The sequence below is a fragment of the Mya arenaria genome, chromosome 11 (genome assembly GCF_026914265.1).
Source record: "Mya arenaria isolate MELC-2E11 chromosome 11, ASM2691426v1".
Taxonomy (NCBI): Eukaryota; Metazoa; Mollusca; class Bivalvia; order Myida; family Myidae; genus Mya; species Mya arenaria.
The window spans coordinates 9,360,206-9,386,058 of record NC_069132.1 but is presented as its reverse complement, the minus strand read 5'-3'; the positions used below and the strand labels follow the sequence as shown (position 1 = coordinate 9,386,058).

Genomic DNA, 25,853 nt, shown 5'->3' with positions numbered 1-25,853 from the left:
AGACTACAAGCAGCAAGACGTTTGACCATGAGTGTGATCTAATGTTCCTAAGAAGCGGAAATAGCCAGTCTATAAGAACCGACACAAACACACAATTTTATATCTAATATATACATGTATGTATATCAGGATCGTGTTTGTATGGGCACAAAATGCGGATACATTCAGTCCAGTCTACATCAAGTATGACAACAAGCCAGGACCATAAGAAGTGGACAAGGCCAGACAGGGAAGACAAGAAGAAGCATGATATATAACCAGAACCGTGACCGTATGGGACAAAGAGCGAACACACTCAGAAAGGAAAGTCTGAAGAACCATACGATCCATTTAACTAATATCTTAAGGCATGTCCTTTTTCGATTTCTTTTGCAATCGAACAAGTTGTGATTTGTTTGAATAAACAGCAAACAGATAGACACTCATTTAAACAGAAATTTACAAAATAAGTTTTTAAATTTTGAGTTGCTACATATCTTAAATATTTATGAACAGTTAAACGCATTTTTTAACTTCCCATAGCGACTTATCAGTAACGATTTTATGAGTAATATACTCATATTCACAATAGTTTAATGAATATCTCTAATGTCTGATAATAAAACGCAAACGAGTTCTGTTAATACTAATTCAACTGTTGGTGGTGATATTTGCATGAATTTTTTGCAGCTACCATAGAAACCACAGGAACAGGAACCACATTAGACAAACATTTCAGTGCAACAGTTGGTATATAAATAACTATTTGGGTTAAAACGTTCAGATAGTCGTGAAAATACTGGTGGTTGATTCATTTTTCGAAACTTTTAATTCACACTCATCAATTTTTTTTGTAACTAAAGTCGCTGTGACTGGTTATTGCAAAATTTATCTTCCGATCTGGTATAACTTAAACCGGTAAAATATGTTTCCAAATTATAGGCGAGTATAAGAAATCATATTCACACAGTGTATCAAACTGGTGTCGCACAATACACTTGACACCAAAGAACGTTAACATGCATTGTAAGGCTGTCACATATACTGTAACTGGTATAGTTCAGGTGGTATGAATACACCAGTGATAGAACAGACTAGTAGCAAATTAATTGATAGGAATAATAGCACGAACAAGTTAGCTATATTGCCATTCTAACATGTTTTTAAATATTGTATATTTCTTCAAATGGTTTGAAAATGAGGCCAGATGACGTCATTAACGCTACCTTGCATTCATGGGCCAAAACTGCACACTGATCGTGGACGCTAAATTAAGTATACATTTCGTGACAAAGTGTAAAAAAGCATGTTCGAATCATAATAAAACCATACGTTCGTACGTTATTTCCAATTTAACATGCTTCTCTGTTGTAGGGATGATGATTACGACACACACTTTGCGTATTGTGGTGGTGCTTTCGTTCTGTACATATGTATCATCCGAGGGCCAGTTTCTTGGAGGGTCGGTTTCATTCACGCTCGGAAATTCATCGAGCGGCACAGTTGTCGTAAGTATTTTTAAGGTGACAAACCCTTTGGTATATTTGGAGCGCATTTTTAACTCATTTTGTGATAACCGGTAGAGGAAATAGAAGATAGATTGCAACCACAGCCGTGCCAGATACTTATATAAGATGTAGTATCTACGAGAGCAGAAAAAGCTGCTGTAGTAGTGTTTGTGTTTTTGGAGTTTTGTGTTGTTTTTCCATGTTCTTCCATGTTTCTTGTTTGTGATTTTTTTATGTTCTATGTCTTTGACGTTTGCCCAGTGCCATTAAACCGAGTTTATGTTTAGGCTTTTGCTACTGACCTTGTTTCTGTACTTTTTCGCATAAAAGTTGTATATAGAGAAATTGCAGTGGTAGTTTTCGTAGTGGTGGTCAAAGTAGTAAAATATACAGTTGTCCTTTTATTTGTGTAAGTAGCAGAAAAATATATCAGTAACAAGAGTAGTAGTTGTAGTACATATTTAAACATTTATCTAAAGAGCAAATATAATTTCCAACCAATATAGAAGTTGTTAGTAGTTTTGCCACTTATGTACAAACTCGTTATAAAAGTAAAAATTTTAAGACGCACCTTTAGGGTTCAATATTTTCACTTATCAATAAAAATGTGCATGAATGTAATTAGCCTTAAGGTAAAATCGAGCAAAATAATCATTTAATGCTGTGTTTTCAGTTTGTCTGGTTGCCGGAATGTGTTCGTAATGTTGGAAATATTAATAACTTTCTATGAAAACGAATTGTATACACTTTGTGAATAATATTCTAAGACTAGTTTATGAACGTTTTATTGTGCCAAAAATGCGAAATTAATTGACTAATTAAAAATTTAAAATGGAACTTATATAAAATCTGATAGCAAAGCTTTTTTTCATACGATTCAAAACAAACATATTAACTGCCGAACACGAAATTAATTGACTAAATTCAAATTTAACTGATTTAAAATAAATTTTCAAAGCTTAATTCAAGTGATTTACATTATTAGAAACGCAGGCCGAAAACGACAAGACCGAAATGATAACTAGGCCGTATCGACTAAACACCACTAAATTTTATCGGTGACAGCGCAATGTACCAGCATATATATACTGTGTCAGTGGAAACGCATGCCAAAAGTAAATGAGTCACTTCGACTGAGGGATTCTCATAATCAGAGGTTTAATAGTAATAAATGTATCTCTTGTACGCACAACATCATACGAATGCCATTTAGGTGTGTTTGAAAAAAAGAATGCCCACAACAATAGAGTATTGCCATTTTGTCATGTGATAATTCCGTCAGAGTTCGGATATTTCAGTGTTTATTCAGATTTGTTTGCAAAATAAGGATGCTATTAAACCACTTTATTACAGCTGAAGGGTTTGTACATCAACACATATATATTCGAAATGTTTACAAAATTAGATTGCTATGTAACAATTTTGCAAAAGCTAGCTATTCAACTCGTGAGTACCCTATTGTGAACATTACAGAATATGTATTAATATTCAATAAAACCCATTCTCCTGCATCTTTGATTACTTGCATCGACATTCGTGTTATTATATAAATATTAAAATTTCTCAGGCCAATGTTGAGATGTTTACTAACTGGGTTCTTGGAACGGGGCCATGCGGGTCAACATGCAGTAAAGCCGACATAGGCACGTCAACGCGTATCAAGAGGGCAAATCTTGGAGATAAGTTCTACTTTGGCAACTTCTCGACTGACTTTCCTATCACAAATTCTAATAACCCAGATGAAACTGGTAGAATTAAGAACATAGCTATTCAGACGCTTGTGATGCAAAATTACACTGAAGCAGTTTTGGCGGTTAGCGAGAAAGACAAGTGGGAACAGGATCTGATGAAGTTCTCGTTTGAGCTTCAACCAAACAAAGGACGGGAGGATCTCAAGTAAGTTTAAGTAAATTGTCTGTTAACTGATATCTAATAAAGATCAAGATAGTCCAACGTTATACTAAAGAGTGAAAGCGATGTTGGGTCGTAATATAAATGACCAAATTAAGTCATTCACTGAAGCAGTCACAAAAAACCCATTGCCAACATAATAATTGACAAAACAGTACAATTGAAGAGTATCTAATTGTTTATATGCAATTTTTACGGAAAGAAATGTTGTATCCGCTGCCCCATGCGTATTCATATTAATGAGGTTTTGTCAGTATTTTCCCACGGTATGCATGACGTGAAAGGAAAAAAATGTACCGTAGTAGCCGTCGACGTTTATGTTCTTGAAAAGTAAATCATTTTTATATGCAAAGTGGCATTCTTGTTCAGCTGATTTATAGCGTTTCGGTACATAATGTTTATAAGTCGAAATATGAATGCATTGCTTGTAAATTGAAATCGGATAGTTTATTTGAACAAAATTCAGACTTAATCCAATGCATAAGTTGTTGATGATACGATCACGTTTGCATTTTACAACAGAAAAAATATAAAAAAACATCTAAAATTTATTGTTTGTAACACGAAATCTGATTAGTTATTTTCGATCCAATGAAGACCAATGTAGAATATCATTCCATGCCCGAATTTATCGATAAATCATAAGCATAACTGACTTAAGTTTATTATTTCATTTAGCAGAATTACTTACTTAACTATAATTTCATGAAACATAAGTACTTTATCTTATTTACCTTATATTTAAATTCCTTTAAAATATTTATGCGAAAAGCTACAGAAACAAGCTCAGTAGCAAAAAGTTTAAACATAATCCCGGTTTAATGGCACTGGGTAAACGGTAAAAGCCTCGAAACTCTTTTAAAATAGAATATTGCACAATTTTTACCAAAAAAATGTGTGCTGAGCTTTATAATTTAATAAAGAACTTAAAATGTTTGATATAATGAGGCCATATGCAGAATGTAAGGGCCTTTTAATCAACAATTAACACAGCTAAAACTTGATTTCAGTATCCAAGCCCGCTCATGGAAACCACTGACGATACAAGGCAATCATCTCCTGTGGCATATGCAAATTCGAATAAAGCCGCAAATACGGAGTGATACCAACACCAGAAATGAATGCCCAGTAACACTGACAAAAGCTGTTTACCGGCAAGTTTCTTCGTTTTTCAAGTATTACATAAACATTTGAAAAATATAGTTCATTTGCTCATAACACCTTAAAACAATTGATGTTCATCCTCTATTTCTGACAATATCGTAATAGGCAGAATCTTAAATTGAGACTGAACGAATTCTTCACCTTATATATCAAGTACGATTTTTAAATTACATTAATAAATTGTCATTATCAATGTCTATCTGACTATCTGAAATTGTGAGTATGTACTAGTTTACCTAAATGACGGTTCAATTTGATATACGCACTTTTAATGCAAACGTCTATTTGGATTGTCACAGAATTTCTATATTCCTTATCGAAATACTAACTTTGTAGCAACATTACATTTAAGATGCCATCCTTGCGTTTTCAAAACGAAAACAAAAAGTCCAACATCGTATTGAAACAAATTGTATGATTGCAGTATTTTACTAAACCAAACTACAAGGCTGCATTTACCGGTTATAGACAAGGAAGGGGACTTCATTAAGTGTTCAATTTCAACACTCATGGAAAGTGGAGAACTCCGTAATACTATCCTAAAAGGGGTTACTGTGAATCAGGTAGGTGAAAACAAAAAAAATAGTATTTAGTCAAAATGTAGTGACGTATGTCCTCACACAAGAAAAGTGTGTAACTCCTCCCTAAGCCACGAAAGTTTATCAAGAACCATTATTGCCAGCATTTACAGTAAGTCAAAATTAATGTTCTTCTTTACGTTGGTTATAGTCTGAAAATAAGCATCACACAATTTGGTGTTCATAATACGGTTATTCGTTTGAGTGTCTTTTGCTCCCGCTTAATCCCGTCATTGCTAACAACATACTCTGTTGGATTGTGTTTCTGATTTCATTTGTAATTCTATTATATCGCCCATGTATCACATAGATGAAAATAATCTTCCGAGCCCTTTGTACAATAAGAGCTATTCATATATTGTATATAAAGAAGTAGCCGGTGACAGCTTAGAGTTGACATATTTTATACGATAATATACATTGTTGATTGATAATGATTCTCACAAAATTGGTGCTGTTAAAACCTACTTACTTTACTGTTAGGCCCCTACTCAACTCAACTCATCTTTATTTCCACCATTAACGGTGATATTCATATTATGTACAAATAGTTACTATGAAGGCATGATATCTATATACATGATATATGTACATACACAAAGATTAGCATATTATATCAACATGCATATTGAGAATGTGTTTGTATCCTTTGCATCAAACTTAAGGTTTAAGTCTTGTATAGAACACAATTATGCACTATTCACGAGACAGTTATAAATAAATACAAACGATCGTCTCAAGAATTGTTTTCGCACTGCTTGGTAATTCTGTACACTTAGTTCTGCCCCAAGAAGTGCTAAGAAAAACATTACGTTATCCATTGACAACAGTTCTTGCGCAAGGCCCATGTCCATATCCATGAAGTCAGTGATTAGACGCCACCTTTCACGCTCATGTTTGGTACACCCCTGAATGATGTGTATATCCAAATTGTCAGTAACTGTTTGACATCCATGACATCGTTGTGGAAATTGTGGTGGCCTTTTACACCACAGTTTTGCAATAAACATTCGAATATGTTTATAACAGTTTAAGTCAAACATATCATACACTGTTGCTCTACTTACACGAGGTTGCAAAATTCTGAATAGACTAAAATCCTCGTCTGACAAAGTTCGTGCTGACTATAATGAGGTATCTTTCAATGAAACAATAGTTTTAACTATATGTTTCTATTGACGTCTAGAAGGAATTCGTTCTGGATTTACTAAAGCATTGTTGATAAAGCTTTGAAGTCCATATGTACATAGGATTTTACACATATCAGGAATAAAACCTAAAGAAACATTTCTATCTGTTACAAACTAAAGTATCGTCGTAGAAAAATATTCTTAGTGGTACATTTAGAGTCTAGACAAAGTATCAAATGTGAGAAAAGCAATTTCTTAATGATCACCGATGAATACAATTTATGAAGCCCAAGCATTGATTCACACATATCAGATCTCGTGCGAAAATGAAATCCCTGATTTTTCTTAACCATAAAATGCTGTAAGCAATTACCTGAAGCTATATCGCTTTGTACAATATTATTCCATAATTCACTACAAAAGAGAACAATTGACATTATGATTTTAACATAGAGATTAACCGAAACTAATGGATTAAGACCATGTGGATGTACATCTTGAGCAGTCATTGCAAACAATGCATTTTTAGCTTTTTGGCATCTCTCTTCAATTTGTGCTTTGCACTTCATGTTAGAAACTTGTTTCACACCCAGGTGGTTTGCACTATTAGTTTGAGGGATTATCTGGTCACCATACATTATTGCAACTTTGGGTGGATCACGTTTCCTTGTAAATACGATTAATTCTGACTTGTTTACATTCATGTCTATTCGCCATGACTTACAGTAGCGATATACAATGTCCATCATTTTCTGAAGATTCAAGGGAGATAACGCCAACAGGGCAATATCATCGGCGTATGCAGGATTGCCGGACTTGGTTGAAAGAACACAGCAGCCTTTGTTACTGATCTCAAGATCTTTCAGAAGGTTGTCGACGTAGATTAAAAAGTGAAATGTAGATAAAACACCTCCTTGGCGAACTGATTGTGTATGTTGATGCTATCTGATGTATCGCCATTACGCTTAACAACGCATTTAAGATTGCTTTAAGTGAACGGAGGGCTTTTCCGACAATTCCAAACTGGCAAAGGTTTAAGAATAGTCCATCATGCCACACAACATCAAACGCAGTTTTCTGATCAAGCATGTCTACGTACACGTTGCTGTTTCGTTCTATTTGTTGATAAATAATCTATTGTAGATTAAACTCGGTGGTAACACAGCTGAGGCCCTTACGGAAACCTTGTTGTTGTTCATTGGGAAAGTGAATGTGCTGCGATTTTATAACGTCATTGATTCTGTTAAGCATAACATTTTCAAATTGTTTGCTTAAGCATGGACTGAGGGAGACGGGCCTGTAACTGCCAGGGTCGGGCTTGTCTTTGCCTTTGCCTTTGTAAATAGGGATAAGAAGGCTAGTGCTCCATTTGTTAGGTGTTCGTTCATTGTACAGCACGGAGTTGAAAAGAATAGCTAATGCTCTTGTCAAAACTTCACCACCATGTTTTATGTGCTCATTTAAAATGTTATCGATTCCGGTCCTTTTACGAAGTTTCAGGCTTCTCACTGCGCTGGTTATTTCTTCGTTTGTAACTTCTTTCGTAATTTCTAGTGACATTGCTATATCGTTATCTTCCCTTAAAAATGTTTGTAAATCTTCGTTATGTTTTTCATCCTTATTTGCGAATTTATCTTCAAACACCCTGGTAAAATATGTTTCAAAACCTCTTATAACGTTCTCATTTGCGTATGTTTTGTTATCAACAGATAATTCGTTACACATTAATGGTGTTTTACCGCTTCGTTTTCGGAGTAGTTTCCAAAATAATCGGTAGTCTAGCTCTGCAGCCATGTTCTGGTCATCGATAGCTTTGTTTTCAAATTCGTTTTGTTTACAGCGCTGAACTCGTCTAAATTCCCTTTTAGCGGCTTTGTATCCATAAAATGAATCGTTGATTTAGCCTCTCGGTCTACCCTCATTGATCCATAATCGGCGTAGATGGCACGCCTTTGTGTGGGCGGCTTTTACTTCTTCACACCAGTAGGGTTTCGCCCTTTTATTATATTTGCTTACTGGAAGAATACTAGCCGCACGGTGTATTGCATTAGTTATTAATTCGTTAAGAAAGTCTGGACAGCATTTGTACTTTCACTAAGAGTATACAGTTCAGTTCATTTTGTAACATATGTTGATAGCTATGATAATTTTCAATTGTACATTTATTCCAAGCAACGTTAACACGTAGTGGTGGATCCGGTTTTCGAATAGGAGTCATACTCAGATTGCAGACTAGTGGCAAGTGGTCTGATGTCATAATGTTTGCACTGTCTTCAATTATAAAGTTAGTACACAACGTAGCACATGATGATTCAAGCAGTATGTGGTCGATTACTTTCCCCGTGGGCACAAACGTACCGTCATATCTATGTCCACGTACATGTTGTAATGATACCAAGTTATTGTTCAATATTAATTCTATCAGTAATCTGGACTTGGTGTTAGCACTCTTGAACTCATGGTTTCCAATTAGCTGACCATTGAAATCCCCTGCTAGTAAAACGGCTCCAACCTGGGTGTAATAGGCTATTAATGACTGGATTTCACTTAAAACCGACTTATAGTATTCTATGTTGTTACACGATGGCATATACACACAAAACATATATAAGGGCAATCTATTATGACATTTAAACTCAATTCCAAGTATACGATGGTTTTCCTTATAAGGTAACTGATTTATGATAAATGAGAGTGATTTCTTAAACATAATTGCTGTTCCTGCTTTTCCGCACATAACTGGACCAAAATTATCTACATTTTCGTCAGTATTAACAAAACAATCGTAATCTGAGTGAATGCTATTCATAAACATTGCAGATTTAGGTAAAAGTTTATGCTCATTTATAAGTGCAATATCTACGTTATACTGATCTAACAGTTTTGCTAAAGGGTAGGCTGATGACATAACACCCCTACAATTCCAACAAAAAAGATTCAATGACATAACACAGATTAAAATAAGTAGGTGCGCAAGCATCGTGAACCTAAACATATTTCAAATTTGACGCTATACATAAATATATAAAATATCAAAAAACGCAGATCACTCTAGTATGACGCAGGATTCCAATCGTCAGTGTCCTCTTCCGGTTATTGTCTATCCCAGTATGTGTGTCGCTCCTGGTTGTCACTGTAACTGTTATCATGGTTACACCAAGTATCGTCACGCATGCGTCCTCTGCGGTCATATCTATATCTATCGAACCGGTACCGATCGTTAGATGTCGATTTAAAGTGATAACTGTCATCTTCGAAGTCACCGTAGCCATCATAACTGTCATTACGCTGGTATTGGTAACGGGACCGCGAGCGTATTATTGATGTTCGCTCGCGAATATAGTCTTCTTTGGACTTCCATTTTCTGTAAGAAATGCCGTCAGGCCAGAAATACGCGTCGTCAATTAATTGGTTCAAGATCCTCTGGCACGTTAACTTTCGCCGATGAGCCAAATCGGCCATGGAAGACACGAATACAGGATACATAAACATCGTTGTACTTGAAATACGTGTATATATCATTCTCCGTTGTCCTATGATCAATGTTCCCGATGTAGTACGAGACGTTCTTTCTCCTTCTGGCGGCAGTGAAACCGGTATGTTCACTGGACCCTGTTTTTCCTGACGTTGCGCCCGGACGTTCCAGTGAAGCTGGAGCTGCTGGAGGCTCTGCACTTTCCACTGGTTTATATGCATGAGTGTCGTTGTTACTACTGCTTGTCTTGACTGGTTTATCGACCACGTTTGCAATAGCTTCCGGCTTCTGATTATTTGACACAGTCTTGTTAATGATCTTATTGGCCGTAAAGCAATTCTTCTCAGTTAATACCGGACTGTAAGACACAATATGAACAGTCACTGATTTGGGGCGCGGGCTTGTTGTAACGTTGGCCGTCTGCTGCGTGGGTTGGCTTTTGATAGCCACTGAGTAGGTCTTTGGTTGCTGCTCTGGTAGTTTGTGCCTAGCCTCTACAAGTCTCTTATTTACAGTGGCAATCGCACTTCGCTGAAAATCTATATAAATCTCACACAAATAGACGTACTTGTTTCAGGATTGTACAATAGATATTGAAGCCACGCCAGCCAACGGTTACCATGACAATTCTTGGTTAGCTATTCCAGTGTCAATAAAAGACCAGAATAGACGCAAAATCGAGTTTGGGCCTGCAATCTGGAATCCAGCAACTTCGGCGGAATATTTAAGTACTTGCTGTGTGCAGGTATGTGCCGTTTGTTAAGGTTTATTCGGTTTAAATGTTTCTCGACATGTTTATTCATATCTTGTCGTTTATTTACAGTACTAAACTTTTGAACATGTATTTAGTAATTTAAAAAAGGAGCTTTCTTGCTTTCGTTCATTCCTTAATTAACACTTTGGTGATTGTATGTGCCTTATAACCATTTGCCAAATGGTTTTGCGCCCACCGCCACCATTACTTAATAATTAGTTATTATGAATACCACATTTAAACTATTTCTGTTTTAGATTGCCGTGTTTGTTAAACAGACTTTAAATTCCCCGGTCTTTATTGATCCAACCCCAACTCCAAATCATCGGTTTGTTGTGTATGTTGGCAGTGTTTGGAAAACAACTATTTATGCGAAGGCGATCCAACCAAGGTATGAAAATGCAAGTTTTTTTGTTTGTGATTTTATGTTCTATGTCTCTGGCGTTTACCCAGTGCCATTAAACCGGGTTTGTGTTAAAACTTTTTGCTACTGAGCTTGTTTCTGTAGCTTTTCGCATATATATTTTACTATACTATATCGTCTTCCTTGATATTTATATCAACTGTTATTGTATGGGAATATCATTTCTTTCATTTACCAACGAATAGTATTTTGTAAACAGAAGTAGGAGCTACATAAAATACTAATAAAGAATGTATTTTACAACTCGTTTAACTATATGTACATATACTTGATTGATTTGGATGGTTAACTGTACTGAATATACCTTATTGAATTGATATGTACATAACTAATATATCAAATGTTAAAGCACCATCAGCTACAATTTATCAAAATAAAATGATTTCTATAATATAATGTTAACAATACAAAAGGGGGTAATATTGTTGGCAGTCAGTTTTAAACTTTGAAATTTGGTCTGTAGTGGACAGCGCCACGGCCCAACATAACATTTGCTTGTTTGAAGCTATTAACAAAATGTCTTTATAAGCATGAAATACCTTAATGTAACCTAATTTAATGTGTTACATAAGTGTTCAAACATATATAGCGATGAGTCTCATAACATCTTGTTCAAACGCAGAAAGCCTGTCATATTTATACGCACCTTTATTTATATCAGTTAAATTGTTTACATACAATATAGGAGAATACAGAGTATTAAACCTTTCGGAAGGACTACCGAGAAAATGTTTAATATTTCTCAAGTGCAAAGCACCCCTGACCCTTCTGTTTCATACGTTGAAATTTACTGGAGCCCTTCTGATCAAGATGCCGTCGATCGAATTACCTGTATCAGTGCATTTGATGACAGTGGGTACGTATATGAGTTTATAAAAATTATTTCAGAATACAATAGGCAATATGCATATGCGTGTACACACAGTAAAATCCTATGCAAATATCATTGACAAAGGTCATTCAATCTTATAAAAAAAAATATACAATAACAAATTAATTTAACAATCACAGTACCATAGCACAACATAGGGAGAGGTAGTTTCCGTAATAACTACCATAGTTCTGTCTTACCTCGACAGCTTTGAATACATACATCGATAATTTTCTATTTACATTGGTATTTTGATGGTAAATAACGCTATAAAATTAATCGTATTCGGTGTTGCATAATAATATTTATATATTCAAGTGTCTTTTTTAATATTAGTATACAATTAACATTCAAGAACAAAATGATATTCGTCTTCTAGTACATCACATAAATGACATTTCCTTTCCGAATAAGGTATATCAGATGGTTTATGCCATCTACCAGCCTCTACTTGTAATCTGTGCGCAGACACCCTTAATCTGGACGATGCAATTCTATACTTATCAATATTTACAGCTATAACTTGTAAATTTGCATAAACATTTTGGTTCTACCTTTTGCAAACTCTGTTTATTGTGAGCTCCAATTTTGTATATATAGGATCTGTCACGAGTGATCATATGATACGCAATTTTATTCAACAAGTCAGTGAGCTAGCCTTTGGCGAATTTACTAACATATTTCCTGGACGAGTTGAATGAAATTATGTATAATAGGATGAAGAGTGTCAAATTCATTTTATCACATGTTCTTACCAGTTAAAAAAAACAAAAACAAAAACAATACTCCTGTTTCATCTGCTCTAGTGATGAGCTGAATATCACACAGTAATGCAATTTCCCGCCATGCATTGTAGACATGTAGGACCCGTAGTTATTTAAAACCACATATATGTTTATATATATAAACATATATATTTTAAATATGTTTATAAGTATCCAATAGTTTTATATCGAACAGATTTCAGCAAGAGCATTATGTTTTTAACTAAACTTGCTTTCTTTTAAATTGTAACGTCATATCCGGCATGATGACGTCATAATATTTGATATGTTCAGAAGTGAGAAAAAATGTATGAATTCCTAGATTATTACCAATTAGGCTTTGTATCGCTTTCATTATGTATTTATCCAAAGTATATTTGGTCACGCACGGTATATGTGAATTATCAGTAAATCTTTTCCTTTTCTTTTGAGACATGATTACCGTATATAATGTTATCTAAATATAATGCTCCCTAACGTAGTCTGAGTTTATTGTTTTCGGTATACATATCAAACACCACAACTTTGAAAACAACGGGCCAACTGACCGACGCATCGTACAATCGTTGTTTTATTTCGAGTAGGTATTTCTGAGAAGTATAAAGTTCACTTATTTCAATAACTTGTTAGTTTAGACAAAAGATGTTTGGTTTTGAAAGTATTTTGTGAAATTAACTTAATTTATAAAGTTACAAACTGATAGTATTTAAACGCATACAGACATTGTTTCGTCCGCTGATTGAAACGTTGAACACATGATGGGAACGTTCGCGATTAAAACAATAACATAACAGTATACAGTCCCTCAACGGGTGTATTTAATAGTTCATGTTCTGTCCCCTTTATTTTTTTTCTCATTCTTTTCAGTGAAGAATCAGATGAGCAACGATGTTTCATACTAGAAGTACAAAGTACGTATGATATAAGATAGTTACGGGACTGAAAAATAACCAACCCCTTTAAACCGTGTTTAAATAATTCGATAGAGTATTGTCCTTTCTAACTGAAAGCTTTCCTATACAATTTCAGCTGAACGATCTTTGACCATCATAGTCCTCATTATTCAGAATCCATATCAATACAACATCAGTCAAGTCGAAATAGCCAAAACAAAACAATATATTGACCTTGCTGTTTTGATACTCACTAAAAGCTGTTTCGTCGTAGTGTGTATTCTAATGACTTTTTGTATGAACTGGTCTACCACCGGATAATCGTTATCGATTAAGTATCAATCAAACCCTAGTAACCTATCAGAAAATGCTTTATTAGGTATAATAAGGAATAACACATATAAAGCTGCGTATACGTCTTTCATCGACGAAATGTCATATCAGATAAGCATTGTGCCCGCTTGTTTAACAAATTAATAAGTGCTCTCCGGTCTTTTCTGACATGAACCTGCTGATTAAAGTCTCCTTCAAAACAACTCGTTGTCCTTTCTGGAAGTGCCAATGATGAGCTGTTGACCACACTATAATTATCGTATAATTGTTGTCTGATGACATGTTTGTCAGAATGGTTAATAAGGTTTGGGTTACAAAATGGTAAAGCAAAGGCAAACAATTTTTAAACTAGTTATCACTGAATTTGGTATTGGTACTTATATTATTTATTATTAGATCCAGGTCAAACTCATATTGTTGTACCTTTTTAAAGGTACTTGCTCTGAAGTGAGCTGTTCCTGAAGGCCTTAACATCATCATCATTACCAAAACTCATCCCTAATATTTTAATAATTGGTTGACTGAATAGTATCTTATGAACTAAGATTAATCATGATTACAAAAGCCTAAATCATTACTGATAATAAGAATGTTGTATTTGATCACTTATTATATTCAATTTATTTCTTGAGTAAACGTGTTTATTAACGATAGTGCGACTTTTGCAAATATCTCTGATTTTCATTTATTTCAGCAAAAACCTTCAACACTACTGCAAAATCAAGTTATGTAAGTATTAAAAAGTTATTAAACGTTGACACACTTGAATGATTACTTACTTTGATATGCGATTTTGTTACAATATAATAGTTGCTTGAAATTTTAGTATTCTGATTTTAAGGGAAAGCCGTACTTTGTCGATTTACCGGCATCTGATGACCAATTCGTTTGTCCAGTTGACACTTCCTGCATTATCCCGATTTATATTAAATCCGACAGGTAATTAAGCAACTAAACAAACTCAGATATGTTTCTTCATCTAGAATTAAGGGTCAGAGGCCAGTAAGTTAACTAAATAATCTAAGTAGACAAAACGATTTGCCTCTGTAATCATATTGCCCGATAAGACAGATAAACTTAGCAATCCAATCAGATTTGCAAAATGTATTTGCGTAGTTTGTAATGTGACTTGAATAGTTTCTGTACAATAACGTCCAGTACCCCGTTTCTACAAAAGATCGCTGTTGTAACAAATATCAAATATCTTATTTTTGTTGGAATGTAACGAATGGTAATAACGTACTTTTCTCGTTTCTCGTGTATTCAACTATTTTACTGACAATTGTTCAGCTATCACAACTACATTGTATATGACATGATTGAGAAAATGAACACTAATAAGGACACACACTTCTTTTGTTTTTTCAATTGGATCAATTGCACTTGTTTTGGAGGATTTAGGAATTTGTGAATACGTTTGCACGTGCACAAAGAAAACATGTCGAAATAAGTTTTTTCGGAGAGCACCGATTTTCAAAACAAATCAGGAAAGGTCGTATTTTATAGTGAAGTGCTTTTAAATCGATCATTTCGAAAACATTTAAGGTTCTATTTCGGAAATGGCTAAAGATATATTGACTTTAAGTAAGATATGCATTTGATATAAAGATAGGATTTCAAAAACATTGTATAATGCCTGAAAAACCAAAACATGAAGAATTAATGATCCATTAAACTGCTTGTTGATCTTAACGATTTTTGGAAAGAATTGTGGTGTTGTTAGTTGAAAAGCAATATTTCCTCTGGCCAGAGACTGTTTAATACATGGATAAAATTCAGTTGTTTTTCATCGTGGAAAAGGCCTTCTTTTGTAAACCTGTAGGCGCTCTGAGTCTAAGTTGCAAATACTTACTAAACTTGACGGATGAGCTAATCTAGAGTGAATTGATTTGTGTCTCGAAATTTGCATAAGGAAATATGTAAATTTTGATGTTTCCCATAGTTTGCGAGAGTAAACCCGTATTTTATTTGATAAATATGAATTATACACCATTAATTTTTGTTGTGTTTATGGAAAAGGCTTAAATAGCTAGAAATAATTATTCATATATTGACAGCTGCATCGCTCGCGCAGTAAATTTAAAAATAAAATAAGGGTAGACTCAATAAATGATTTTATTTTTGCTCAATCCCTCCATTTGTATCTGAAACAAATACGATGATCAAGATATAAATTCGGTCTGGCCTAAGATTTTTTTTTTATTAAAACATGCAATATGCCACTATTGGCTTGTTCATATGATGTAATTTAAATGTAATCTCTGAGCAATTATAGAAGCATAGACCGCGTGCGGATAACAGAAGGAAAGATAGACTACGTTTTTGGAAAAATTGAAAATATAACCAAGGCTGGGGAGCATCTGTTCCAGACGTCTCTGACAATAACTAGTTCTTTGCATGGTGATGATTCTCTATGTCTACAAGCAGTTACTCTGGATGGGTAAATCATTTGATTAAATGCCATTTTTAAAGAGTTTAACTACGGCGGTTGCAAGGTATCAGATACAAAAAATAATAATCATGATAATTATGTTCTGATCTTAAATTTTAAGTTTAACGTTTTAAGAATTTATGCTCGCAACACTACAGCGGTAAAGGTTAATAAAACTAAAATTTATTATAGGTCGTAGATGAAAATGTCTTGTTATTGTTTTGATTTTATACAACTTTAATCAAATAACAATAAATGGCATGCTTATTTTTACAGAGTTGCAAGTGAAACAACATGCATACAATTAACTATTGAACCTAAAGGTGTGTATATGTTTTATCAATAACATCAATTTATATTTTAGGTATAGTTCTTATAGTGTTTACACATTATCAATTGTCTGTTTTAAAATATGTGTAAGTCACGAGCGCCCGGTGCGATAATTCCCATCCTTAATCCTTAAAACGATATTTACACATGATGATTTATTCCGAAGTTCTTATCGTGATCAGTGTAAACACAGAACGTATCGATGCTGACGTGTCCAGCAGGTAAAGATATATAATCACAACATATAATAGCTACTTGATGAATTGTGTAAAATCGTTTCGTAAATCACGTGTGGTCATAAGCGGAATATGTTTACCGGTGGCGCTGACCACAAAAGAAATATAAGACGACCTAGCACTTTAATTTGACAAAATATATTTATTTCATGCATTTCTATCTGTTTCTTTTCCCGCTTGAAACCCTCTTGCTTGGCGACTTACCCTAGGGAGCCTTCCCACGAAGGGAAGTAACCACTGCGTAGAGTTTGCACCCAAAAGCGCTGGCACTAGTGCCATGCTAAATTTAAAAAACATATATTTCTAAACAAATTTTAATACAAATTTGATTTTTTTTAAATCCACGACCTAAACGGAATCCTTTTTTTTTCTGACATAAAGAACAAATATATTTGTAATTTTAAACAAATGCATGGCATCGTTGATAATGTAGTAATTCATTTGACAGGGAACACTTACATTAAATTTCCAACGATTTTTCAGTTAAATAATCGTATTTCTGAAGCATTTTTGAAAAACAGAGAATAAGGCAGTTGCGTTGTTGTCCACCATTATAAAAAAAAACAATTAATAAAATTAGCAACTTATGATTGATTTTGGAATTCGCATAGGAGACGATTTCACGTTAATTTCTTTTACAAACGAGATTTATTATTATACACTTTGACTCATAATTAAGTTACTCAACCAATCCTAACTGCTAGTGTGAGCAAATATAACAAATTCACTTATATGAGTCATAACGTCTTTTACTACAGTTAAATATTGGACTATTTTTTTCCTATTTCCAGGTTAAATGAGAAACACAGATTAAAACAAAGTGCTGAAACACGCTAAAATCTAGTTAACATTATTCACCACAATCAAAATGCAAATTGAATGGATTACGAAAGTAAATACGAAAAGATAGGCTTTCTTGAAATAGTCAGCGCGTGTGACTTTATTCAGAAGTCTGTGCATTTTAAAGATCATGGAAGCATGTCAAAACATGCAAATTAAAAAAAAAACAGACTCCATGAATGATAAGGGACATATACTTCAATAAAATTTCCGGAAGATAATCAAAATGACCTAATCATTAAAACACATTCAATAAGTTCCCACTCGTATGATATCATTTATCGATGAAATTTAAATGAAAATAATATTGAATTTAACTGAACACAAATAGTTAAAAAATAGTTATCACTCCAGCCAGAATGAAATGAAAATGTTTTCGATGCAGTATGAATAACATACAACATAGATATATAGTAACGCCTACAACATGGGCAAAGAAGGGTTTTCAACTTTGCAACATACTCAAAGAAGTTTTTTAAGAAACAGTATTGAATAAGAAGAAGAATATTGACATCGAAATGTTTATGAGTTTAGTCAAGCGTAAAAATAGTTTGTTCACTTTGTTCACTCAACAATTCCTCTGTGGTCTTGAAATATCTGAACTGACGATTTGTTTTGTAATAGGTGAATATAGGATTTAAAAGCCTTCTCATTCATTGTTTACTAAGAAATGTAGATAATTAGAAAATATCTATATTAATATGCACTTTGCAAACTGAAAAATATATAGCTAAGTTTGATTATATTTTGTAAAGGGATAAACCTCAGGCCCCAATTCCTCTGAACGTTTAAGTCCCTTATAACAGGTGAGCTTGCTATTTTTACTTTTTTCAGAACGTGCGTAACATTAATTTCTTTAACAAGTTTTATACTTCAAATAGGAATTATCTTTATGATTATCACAATAAACCATTAGCAATATATCAAAATTCAATTTAAGTATGCATTTGGGCAAATTGAAATAAGCTTCGTTTTGGTTTGCTTTACAACACACTGAGTGGAGAAAGAACAGATATACAATTTTCAGGAGCAATTCAACATTCATGAATGATTTAACGTTCTATAGTTGAGTGTGGCTGTAAAATCAGAAATGTAACTAAATTTGTTAGTAAAATTACATAAAATAGCAACAACTCAGGTACCAACTTTGGCAATAAATATGGTCGTTTAAACATAGCTTGTGACAATCCTTTATTTTAGTTTAATAAAATTCTGAAACATTATATTTCTTTTATCGATGAAAGCAGATGATATCCTTTGTTTTTTCTACATTCACATAATTTGATGATATGGATATCATAAGGATAGGTGACACATTAAAATTGTATTATGTCATTTTGGACATACTTATGGTAGACAATACACATCAGTAATCGTAAATAACTGGGATTTAACTGGACTTCTATAAATGACCCCCACCAATCTGTGTATAGTACACAGCTTCTGTGTATTAATCTTAATCTTCATGCAATCGTGTGTTTGTTATTTAATCATACATAATTATAGGGATGTCATAAAGGCAGGTGACAAATACAAATTGTATTATGTCACTTTAGACACGCTTATGGCAATCAATACACACAATCCCAAACATATAACCATTATCAGATAAAGAAGAATTACGAGAGGTTGGTAAATCTTGAAAACTTGATGATGAACTTGTTCCTTATATGTGGCTAACCAACCTAAATTTGACAGTTAATGACAAAAATAAAGTTTTATTTGATAAAAAGCTTTCTTTGAAACATTTGGTATCAGTAAATATTTTGATAAGAAAAAAAGTATGTATTACGATTTCAGGTCTCCAATCATTTTTTTTTAATGGACCCAACAATTTCGCCTGCATGTCAAATTTATACCCATAAAGACCATTGGGTGTGTTCAATTTTTTATAAAGATAATATTTATTTATTGAATAGTTTAGGAACAAATAGAAAAAAAATATTATACCAGACGGATTAAAAATTCAATTATCACAAATCTATAGGAAAGATTTAAAAATTATTAAATAAATAGTGCTTAGTGTCGTGAAACAAATAACACTGATTGTGGCCTATTTGATTTTGCAACTTTTTTCTTTTAATATAAAACACTTAATCATAATTTGAAATTTAATCCTACTAAATTAAGAGAACAGATATTTTAATGCTTTGAAAATTAAAAACTTACAGCATTTTCAACAAGAGGTAAAACAATGAGATTAAGAACAAATAAAAAATATAGAAATTGAAAATCACTGTATATACAACATGCCATTATGGTGCAATGTGACAAATGCTTCTTTTAGTATCACAAATATTGTGCAAAAGCACCTTCAGATGTTTCAGCAACCATCGAAGAATTTCTGTGTTTTCATGTAATATTAAGGTGAAAAGCTATTCAGTAGTTCACGAATGTATGTACGGTTATTCTGTGTAAACTCTTTATATTCCGCGTGCGTCTTTGTTGTAATGCATCAATTTTTATATTTATCATATTTATGCAGCTGTGTTGTTCATTTCGGATACAATTCATAAATGTATTAACAATTATTCTTGAAAATACACGTGTGTTTATTTTATTGTATGTAGTGCTTAACTTATGACAAATTATTTATATTATATATTATTTATTCTATTTATTTACATTACATGTTTCTGATATGTATTATAATCAGTGTGACATGATATGTTTCTGTTTCATAAGTATATTTACGGTATATTCAATGGATATGCACCTTGTAAGTATCTGTCAAATAAAAAATCTTAAAATTTATATTTGATTGTTCTTTCCATGTCTTTACTTTACCCAATTGCAAAGGTTTTCATAAAAATATTTTGTTTCCTTCATAATTCTAGCTATTAAACCAATTTTAATGATTTTAAATGAGGTTTTACTCCCTATTCAAACAAAACAAATAGTTTAAAAAACAATCAGTTATGCTTTATTTAAGAAAAACCAAAAATCAAAAACAAAGTGAGCAAACTATTTTTGTTTACTATTAACGCTTGACTACTCTCATAAAGATAATGATCTATTGATTTAAACAATGCAAACTTGAAAACCCGTATTCGCCTATGGTGTATGAGTTACTCTATTTCTATGTTGTATGCATTTCATACCGACCCCATGTATCCATTCAATAATTTTTTACACTCTTTCAAAGGTTTGCATAAAATAGAATATTGTGCGTCTTATTTTTAATTCGTACTTCTTCACAGAGGTTTGAAGTATTCTTTTAACGAATCTGATACATGTCATAGAAGATCGCACAGCAAACAGCTATTCTGTCAATCATATTCGGCCGAGCTGATTGAACGATTAATTTGCATATAGACCAAATAAACAAATAATAACGTTTATGTTGATTGAAATAACTAACAAATACTTTTCGTCATCTACACAACTCGAGGATTTACTTACATCAAAATGCCAGTTTTAGAAAATACATTATAAGTATATAAAACGTCATCTGTATCCAAAGCCATAGTCGAGTATCAATGATTTTTGATAGAGTTCCATACGGAGTCATCTATTGATTCTTACAGTGTGTAACATAATTTGAATATCTAGGATAGGGCATTGTAAATACCTTACACCAGTTCTTGATACGATCAACAAAGTAGGTAACACATAATGGCAAACGTCAACACATAAAATAAGATTCACCTCTCCGATCTTTTACTTGATTATTTTTGTATGAAAATTACCTGTTTCTTCATACAGCCCTATGAAATTCGATAAAAGCGCGTGCAGCTATTTGTATAAAATCAATATGGTTTGGTCAAATTTATCCGAAAACATATTAATTAATTGGTTATTCAAGAATCACTATTTAACAAAAACACATTTCAGTATAAATACTGGCCCAAAGATAACTTATTTCAGTTTTACACAATTGGCCGCTTGTCAAGGCAGCTTTAATATGAATATGTTGGCAATTCAACCAATAAGAACAGTAAATAAAACGTTGATCAATATAAAAACAAACGTCGTCTTTTTGAAAAATATATATATCAGCCATTGTAATACATTTTTACGATCAAATCAGTTTTAATAATAAACAATATGTGTGGAAGGTATTTGGGGCGATGAGAGGCAATGGAAGCCGTTGACTGACAGGGGGTAGCAGACGTTCATAAATAAAAAGTTTTATGAAAAAAAATGAAAAAATGTTGCTGTTTTTTAACTTCACTAATCTTTTATTACAGATCCTTGCTACTCAACACCGTGTCACAACTCAGGATTATGTCGAGTTCGCAACGATTCTTCAGGGTTGTTCGACTGTGAGTGTTTGGACGGATATTCTGGACCAATATGTGCTAAAGGTTTAATTTTCTTTTGTAAATTTTACATTCATGTATATGGTATTTTAAACCATGTTGTTAGAAATCAAATGATTTGACTCAAATGATCAAAGCAAACAAAAACCAACATAAATTGTGTGTACTGATTAAAAAATAGCAAATATAAATAGGGATTTCAATTAATAGATACATGGCCATGGATTCCCCAAGTAAATATACTGCCAGAATAGTTAATATGTTTTTATCTTTAAACAGAGCATAACTTTATTATGTTTGTTTGGTTGTTTTTATCATTTAAATCAATTGAGTGCAAATATCCATGTTTTGTACCATCTAAAAACCATCATTTTTGTTCAGTAGTAATGATATTGTAGCCAATGGACTACAAGTAAATTTTATTCTTTGATATAATATATTGTTCGTTATATATTAATCATTGTAACGTTGATTTTTCTACAAATTGTTTGGACAGTTATCATGTACTACCGTTACCTTTTTATTACTGCCCCGACGGTTAGAACGTGATAGCATATTTTGCATGATGTTCGTGTTTTCGCTAGTGTTGGTGGGACTTTATGATATGTAGGGGAATGCGTTTTCAGCTTTGTTTCAAATTGGATTCATTGTATTTATAAGCAATTTTTGAAAATTACTTACATAAATGTATACGATGTTGAATTTAAAACATTTAAAAGAATGATGGATTTATTCAAACATATTTCTTTGTCTGAACTGTATTCATAAAGAAAATTGTCTTTTGAACATATTTTGCAAGTATATATGCGAAGTTAAAGGGACTATTCACCAGATTGGCACCAAAAATGTTTTTTTCTGTAACGAATTTCAGGACAATTATTTAATAGAATGTGTTTCGCTTTGAGAGCATAATTGTAAAAAAGTACCAAAATGTAAAAATAAAAATGTGTCGGAGACCGGGTTTGAACCCGTGTCGCCAAAATTGCAGTCCAGTGTTGTATCCAATGTGCTACGAAGGCTTACTCCAAACGAATGGTATATTTAAGCTATATACCTAAATATCACGTGATAACATCGACTAGCCAGTCACGCATAAGGAATAAATTCTAATAGGTAGACATTCCCAGTAATCTTTTTAAATGGAAAAATACGAAAACACTGCTAAACTTAAATAAATTGTAAACTATGTGGTACTTTAGTTAGTAAGTTTCAATGCATTGTACACAATAACAGCAAGTTTATGTCAGTTTTTTTTCTTGCAAATTGATCATCTGGTGCACAGTTGCTTTAACAAACGCTCCACGTAAGCATAACCTACCAATTGGTCACTCTGACAGCAGCATTTCACGCACGGAATATTGAATAGATATTTATAATTTGAAGAATCTATATTTGTATGACTATATACTTTTTTGTGTTTACAGCCTTAGACCGTTGCCAACCCAATCCTTGTCTGCATGGCGACTGTTACACCTCGCCAAGACCTTACTACTGCTACTGTACAGATGACCATGTTTTGCCTAATGACTTCACTGGAATGAATTGCGAGCAAAGTTTGTTGAAATGTGTATTTGCTAAGCAATATAAACTATAACATGTATTCGTCATTCTCTCACACCAGATGATGCTTTGCAAACCACTATCAAACCTGATTGAGAAAAATGGCATTCGTTTAATATTGCTATTAGGCGTCCATTTCTATATATTAAAACCGCCTTAATCAATTTTAGCGTTACACATTAAAGGTAGTATACGTCAAAGAATAATATCAAAAGACACACTATGTGGTGGAGCTAATCACTCTTTATTAATTGACGATTTTTTTGTTGTTGGTTCAAGTCAGGGAATTTGAAAGCGTTTTGTAACTGCTGCAAAATTAAAGTGTTTTGTGTATCGTGTTTTTGATGGTTTGCAAAACTTCCGCAGCCAAACTGTTTAAGAGGCTCAGATGAGAGAAATGAATACAGCGTAATGAAAGCAAACAATGTAAGGTCACTGTAGCAATTTATGCCAGCCTATACCTATATCAGCATTGGTTATATTTTGGGTCATATTTAAACATGCGACATGGTTTCGTAAGAGCTCAAAGTAACCATACTTACAAGTAGAAATGAATGTTCACAACCAATAATGAACGCATAATGGAATCTTTTGGTGAATAGGGAAGCCAGCTTGAGCTTATCAACTCACACTTTGGGTTCCTTCCTTAACGTAAATGTTCTTACTCAGCACCCTGCTGCCAATACGGAATTAAATAAGTAAATCAGCGTAACTGAATTAAGTATTTCAAAAAAATGGTCTGCTCTTATTTCAGAAAGAGACAACTGTGTTGGAGTGGGTTGTAGTGGTCACGGTGTCTGTGTTGATGGTGTCCTTAGCCACACCTGTCAGTGCTTCCCTGGGTACACGGGCCAGACCTGCGAAACTCGTACGTACACACGTAAAGAAAGAGAAGTTTTGAAAAACGAGATTCAAGTACTATACTTACGATCAAAATAAGGTGATTGTAAGTTGACATAATGTCAATATATTGTTTTTGCTGCCAACACCGAAATATTAACTTAATATATATGTCAAAGCACCTTTATACTCTAAAATCTAAAATATTTTCCCTAAAACAGAGATTCTAACATGTTTCGTATTTATATTTTTGACGTTTACTTCAGTGGATGTTCATACGGGTCAGAACAACTTAGCTTGCACAAGAGGTACGCATAAAGCTTGATTTTAAAAATAAGAAAGTTGTTCCCTTTTTACTAAACATTATCATTATATGTGTTTTTCTTTAATGCAATTGTGATGTACATAAAAGGTCTCTGCTCAGTAATTTTTACATTTTCTTCAATAATTCAACAATTTAATTCAATGTTACCTCAATAGATCACTTCTGTTTCATTTTAAACCTCGAGATATGTTTAAAAATCATCCACCTTAGTCACCTAAAAATTCAGTGGTTTGTAGATAATAACAAATGAAATGATAATATGGTTAACATTTGAAAAAAAAAAGATTATATAAATTGATTTATTGTATTACAAAAAAAGATATTGTCGACATCGGATCGCGATAAAACAAAATAATTGTGCAATAATGACCACTTAAATGTCACAGTAATTTATCTTTTCACAAAACGTCAACCGTTCTAACATTGGTTTTTATGTGTTTTTGTTCAAAATTAAAAAAATATGTACATTGTTAAATAGGTAGCGTTTCCTATTATGCTTTTGTATGGGAGTGGATGTGAAAATTAAATATTGCATATTTTTTTTAAAAAAATGACTTAAAGACTATGAACACGTTGTTGAAATGTTCTAATAGTTCACAACTGTATTAAGTAAATTAGTAAAACGGTCTTAAATACTGTGACTGTTAAATATCTTTATAAAAGCTGTTTTGAAATCATAATTGTGAATTGTATGTAGACATATTACCATTTGTAAACGATATTTGTATCAGATATCATCACATACTTGACAGAAGATTAGTATTTGGATTTGGAATTTTTACTTATGACTTTTCTTGTTTAAGATGGTGATACATATGTATGTTACAGGTGGATGCCAGAATCATGGTGTCTGTATCGCCGGTAATTGCAGTTGTGGGATCGGGTATACTGGAGGGCAGTGCGAGACAGGTATCCAATATGAAAATATAACAGAACGCTGTCCTTGTTATAAAAATACATATTAAACTACAATTTAATGTTTCTTACTTATGCATGGTTGTTTGGCCAAGATAGAAATGTACTGATAGCTTTTATGAAGATTTCGATGTTATTTTGTTATTTCACGTAATCACACGGTTGCCTGGCTGATATAAAAACTGTAGCATTTGTTTAAAAAACTTTTAAAAAAAGTTTCTATTGTCTCAGTGCTCGTTGGTTATATATAAATGTTAATAGCTCAAACTACATTTCTGATTTTTAGCTATTGGTGATATTTCCGCAACGGTGGTACGTACTAGATCTGAC

At 33.1% G+C, this 25,853-nt stretch overlaps 1 protein-coding gene across 1 annotated transcript; it reads left to right on the top strand.

Moving 5' to 3' along the window:
* The first annotated feature begins 1,431 nt into the window (after window positions 1-1,431).
* Window positions 1,432-25,538, top strand: LOC128207896 (uncharacterized). Its single transcript, XM_052911081.1, has 16 exons — window positions 1,432-1,487; window positions 3,055-3,383; window positions 4,409-4,552; window positions 4,987-5,125; window positions 10,323-10,490; window positions 10,757-10,890; window positions 11,609-11,779; window positions 13,426-13,469; window positions 14,479-14,513; window positions 14,626-14,723; window positions 16,060-16,224; window positions 16,492-16,538; window positions 21,812-21,928; window positions 23,308-23,436; window positions 24,198-24,358; window positions 25,437-25,538. The coding sequence occupies exons 2-16, from the start codon at window positions 3,067-3,069 to the stop codon at window positions 25,536-25,538; spliced, it is 1,971 nt and encodes a 656-aa protein (XP_052767041.1). The 5' UTR covers window positions 1,432-1,487; window positions 3,055-3,066.
* The last annotated feature ends 315 nt before the right edge of the window (window positions 25,539-25,853 follow it).

Bases quoted from the DNA above. Each gene is read 5' to 3' on its own strand.
- LOC128207896 (XM_052911081.1), top strand. From the start codon at position 3,067: ATGTTTACTAACTGGGTTCTTGGAACGGGGCCATGCGGGTCAACATGC. The intron at 10,891-11,608 runs GTATGAAAATGC...CATACAATATAG, and splicing joins GCGAAGGCGATCCAACCAAG to GAGAATACAGAGTATTAAAC. The intron at 16,225-16,491 runs GTAAATCATTTG...TTATTTTTACAG, and splicing joins CAAGCAGTTACTCTGGATGG to AGTTGCAAGTGAAACAACAT.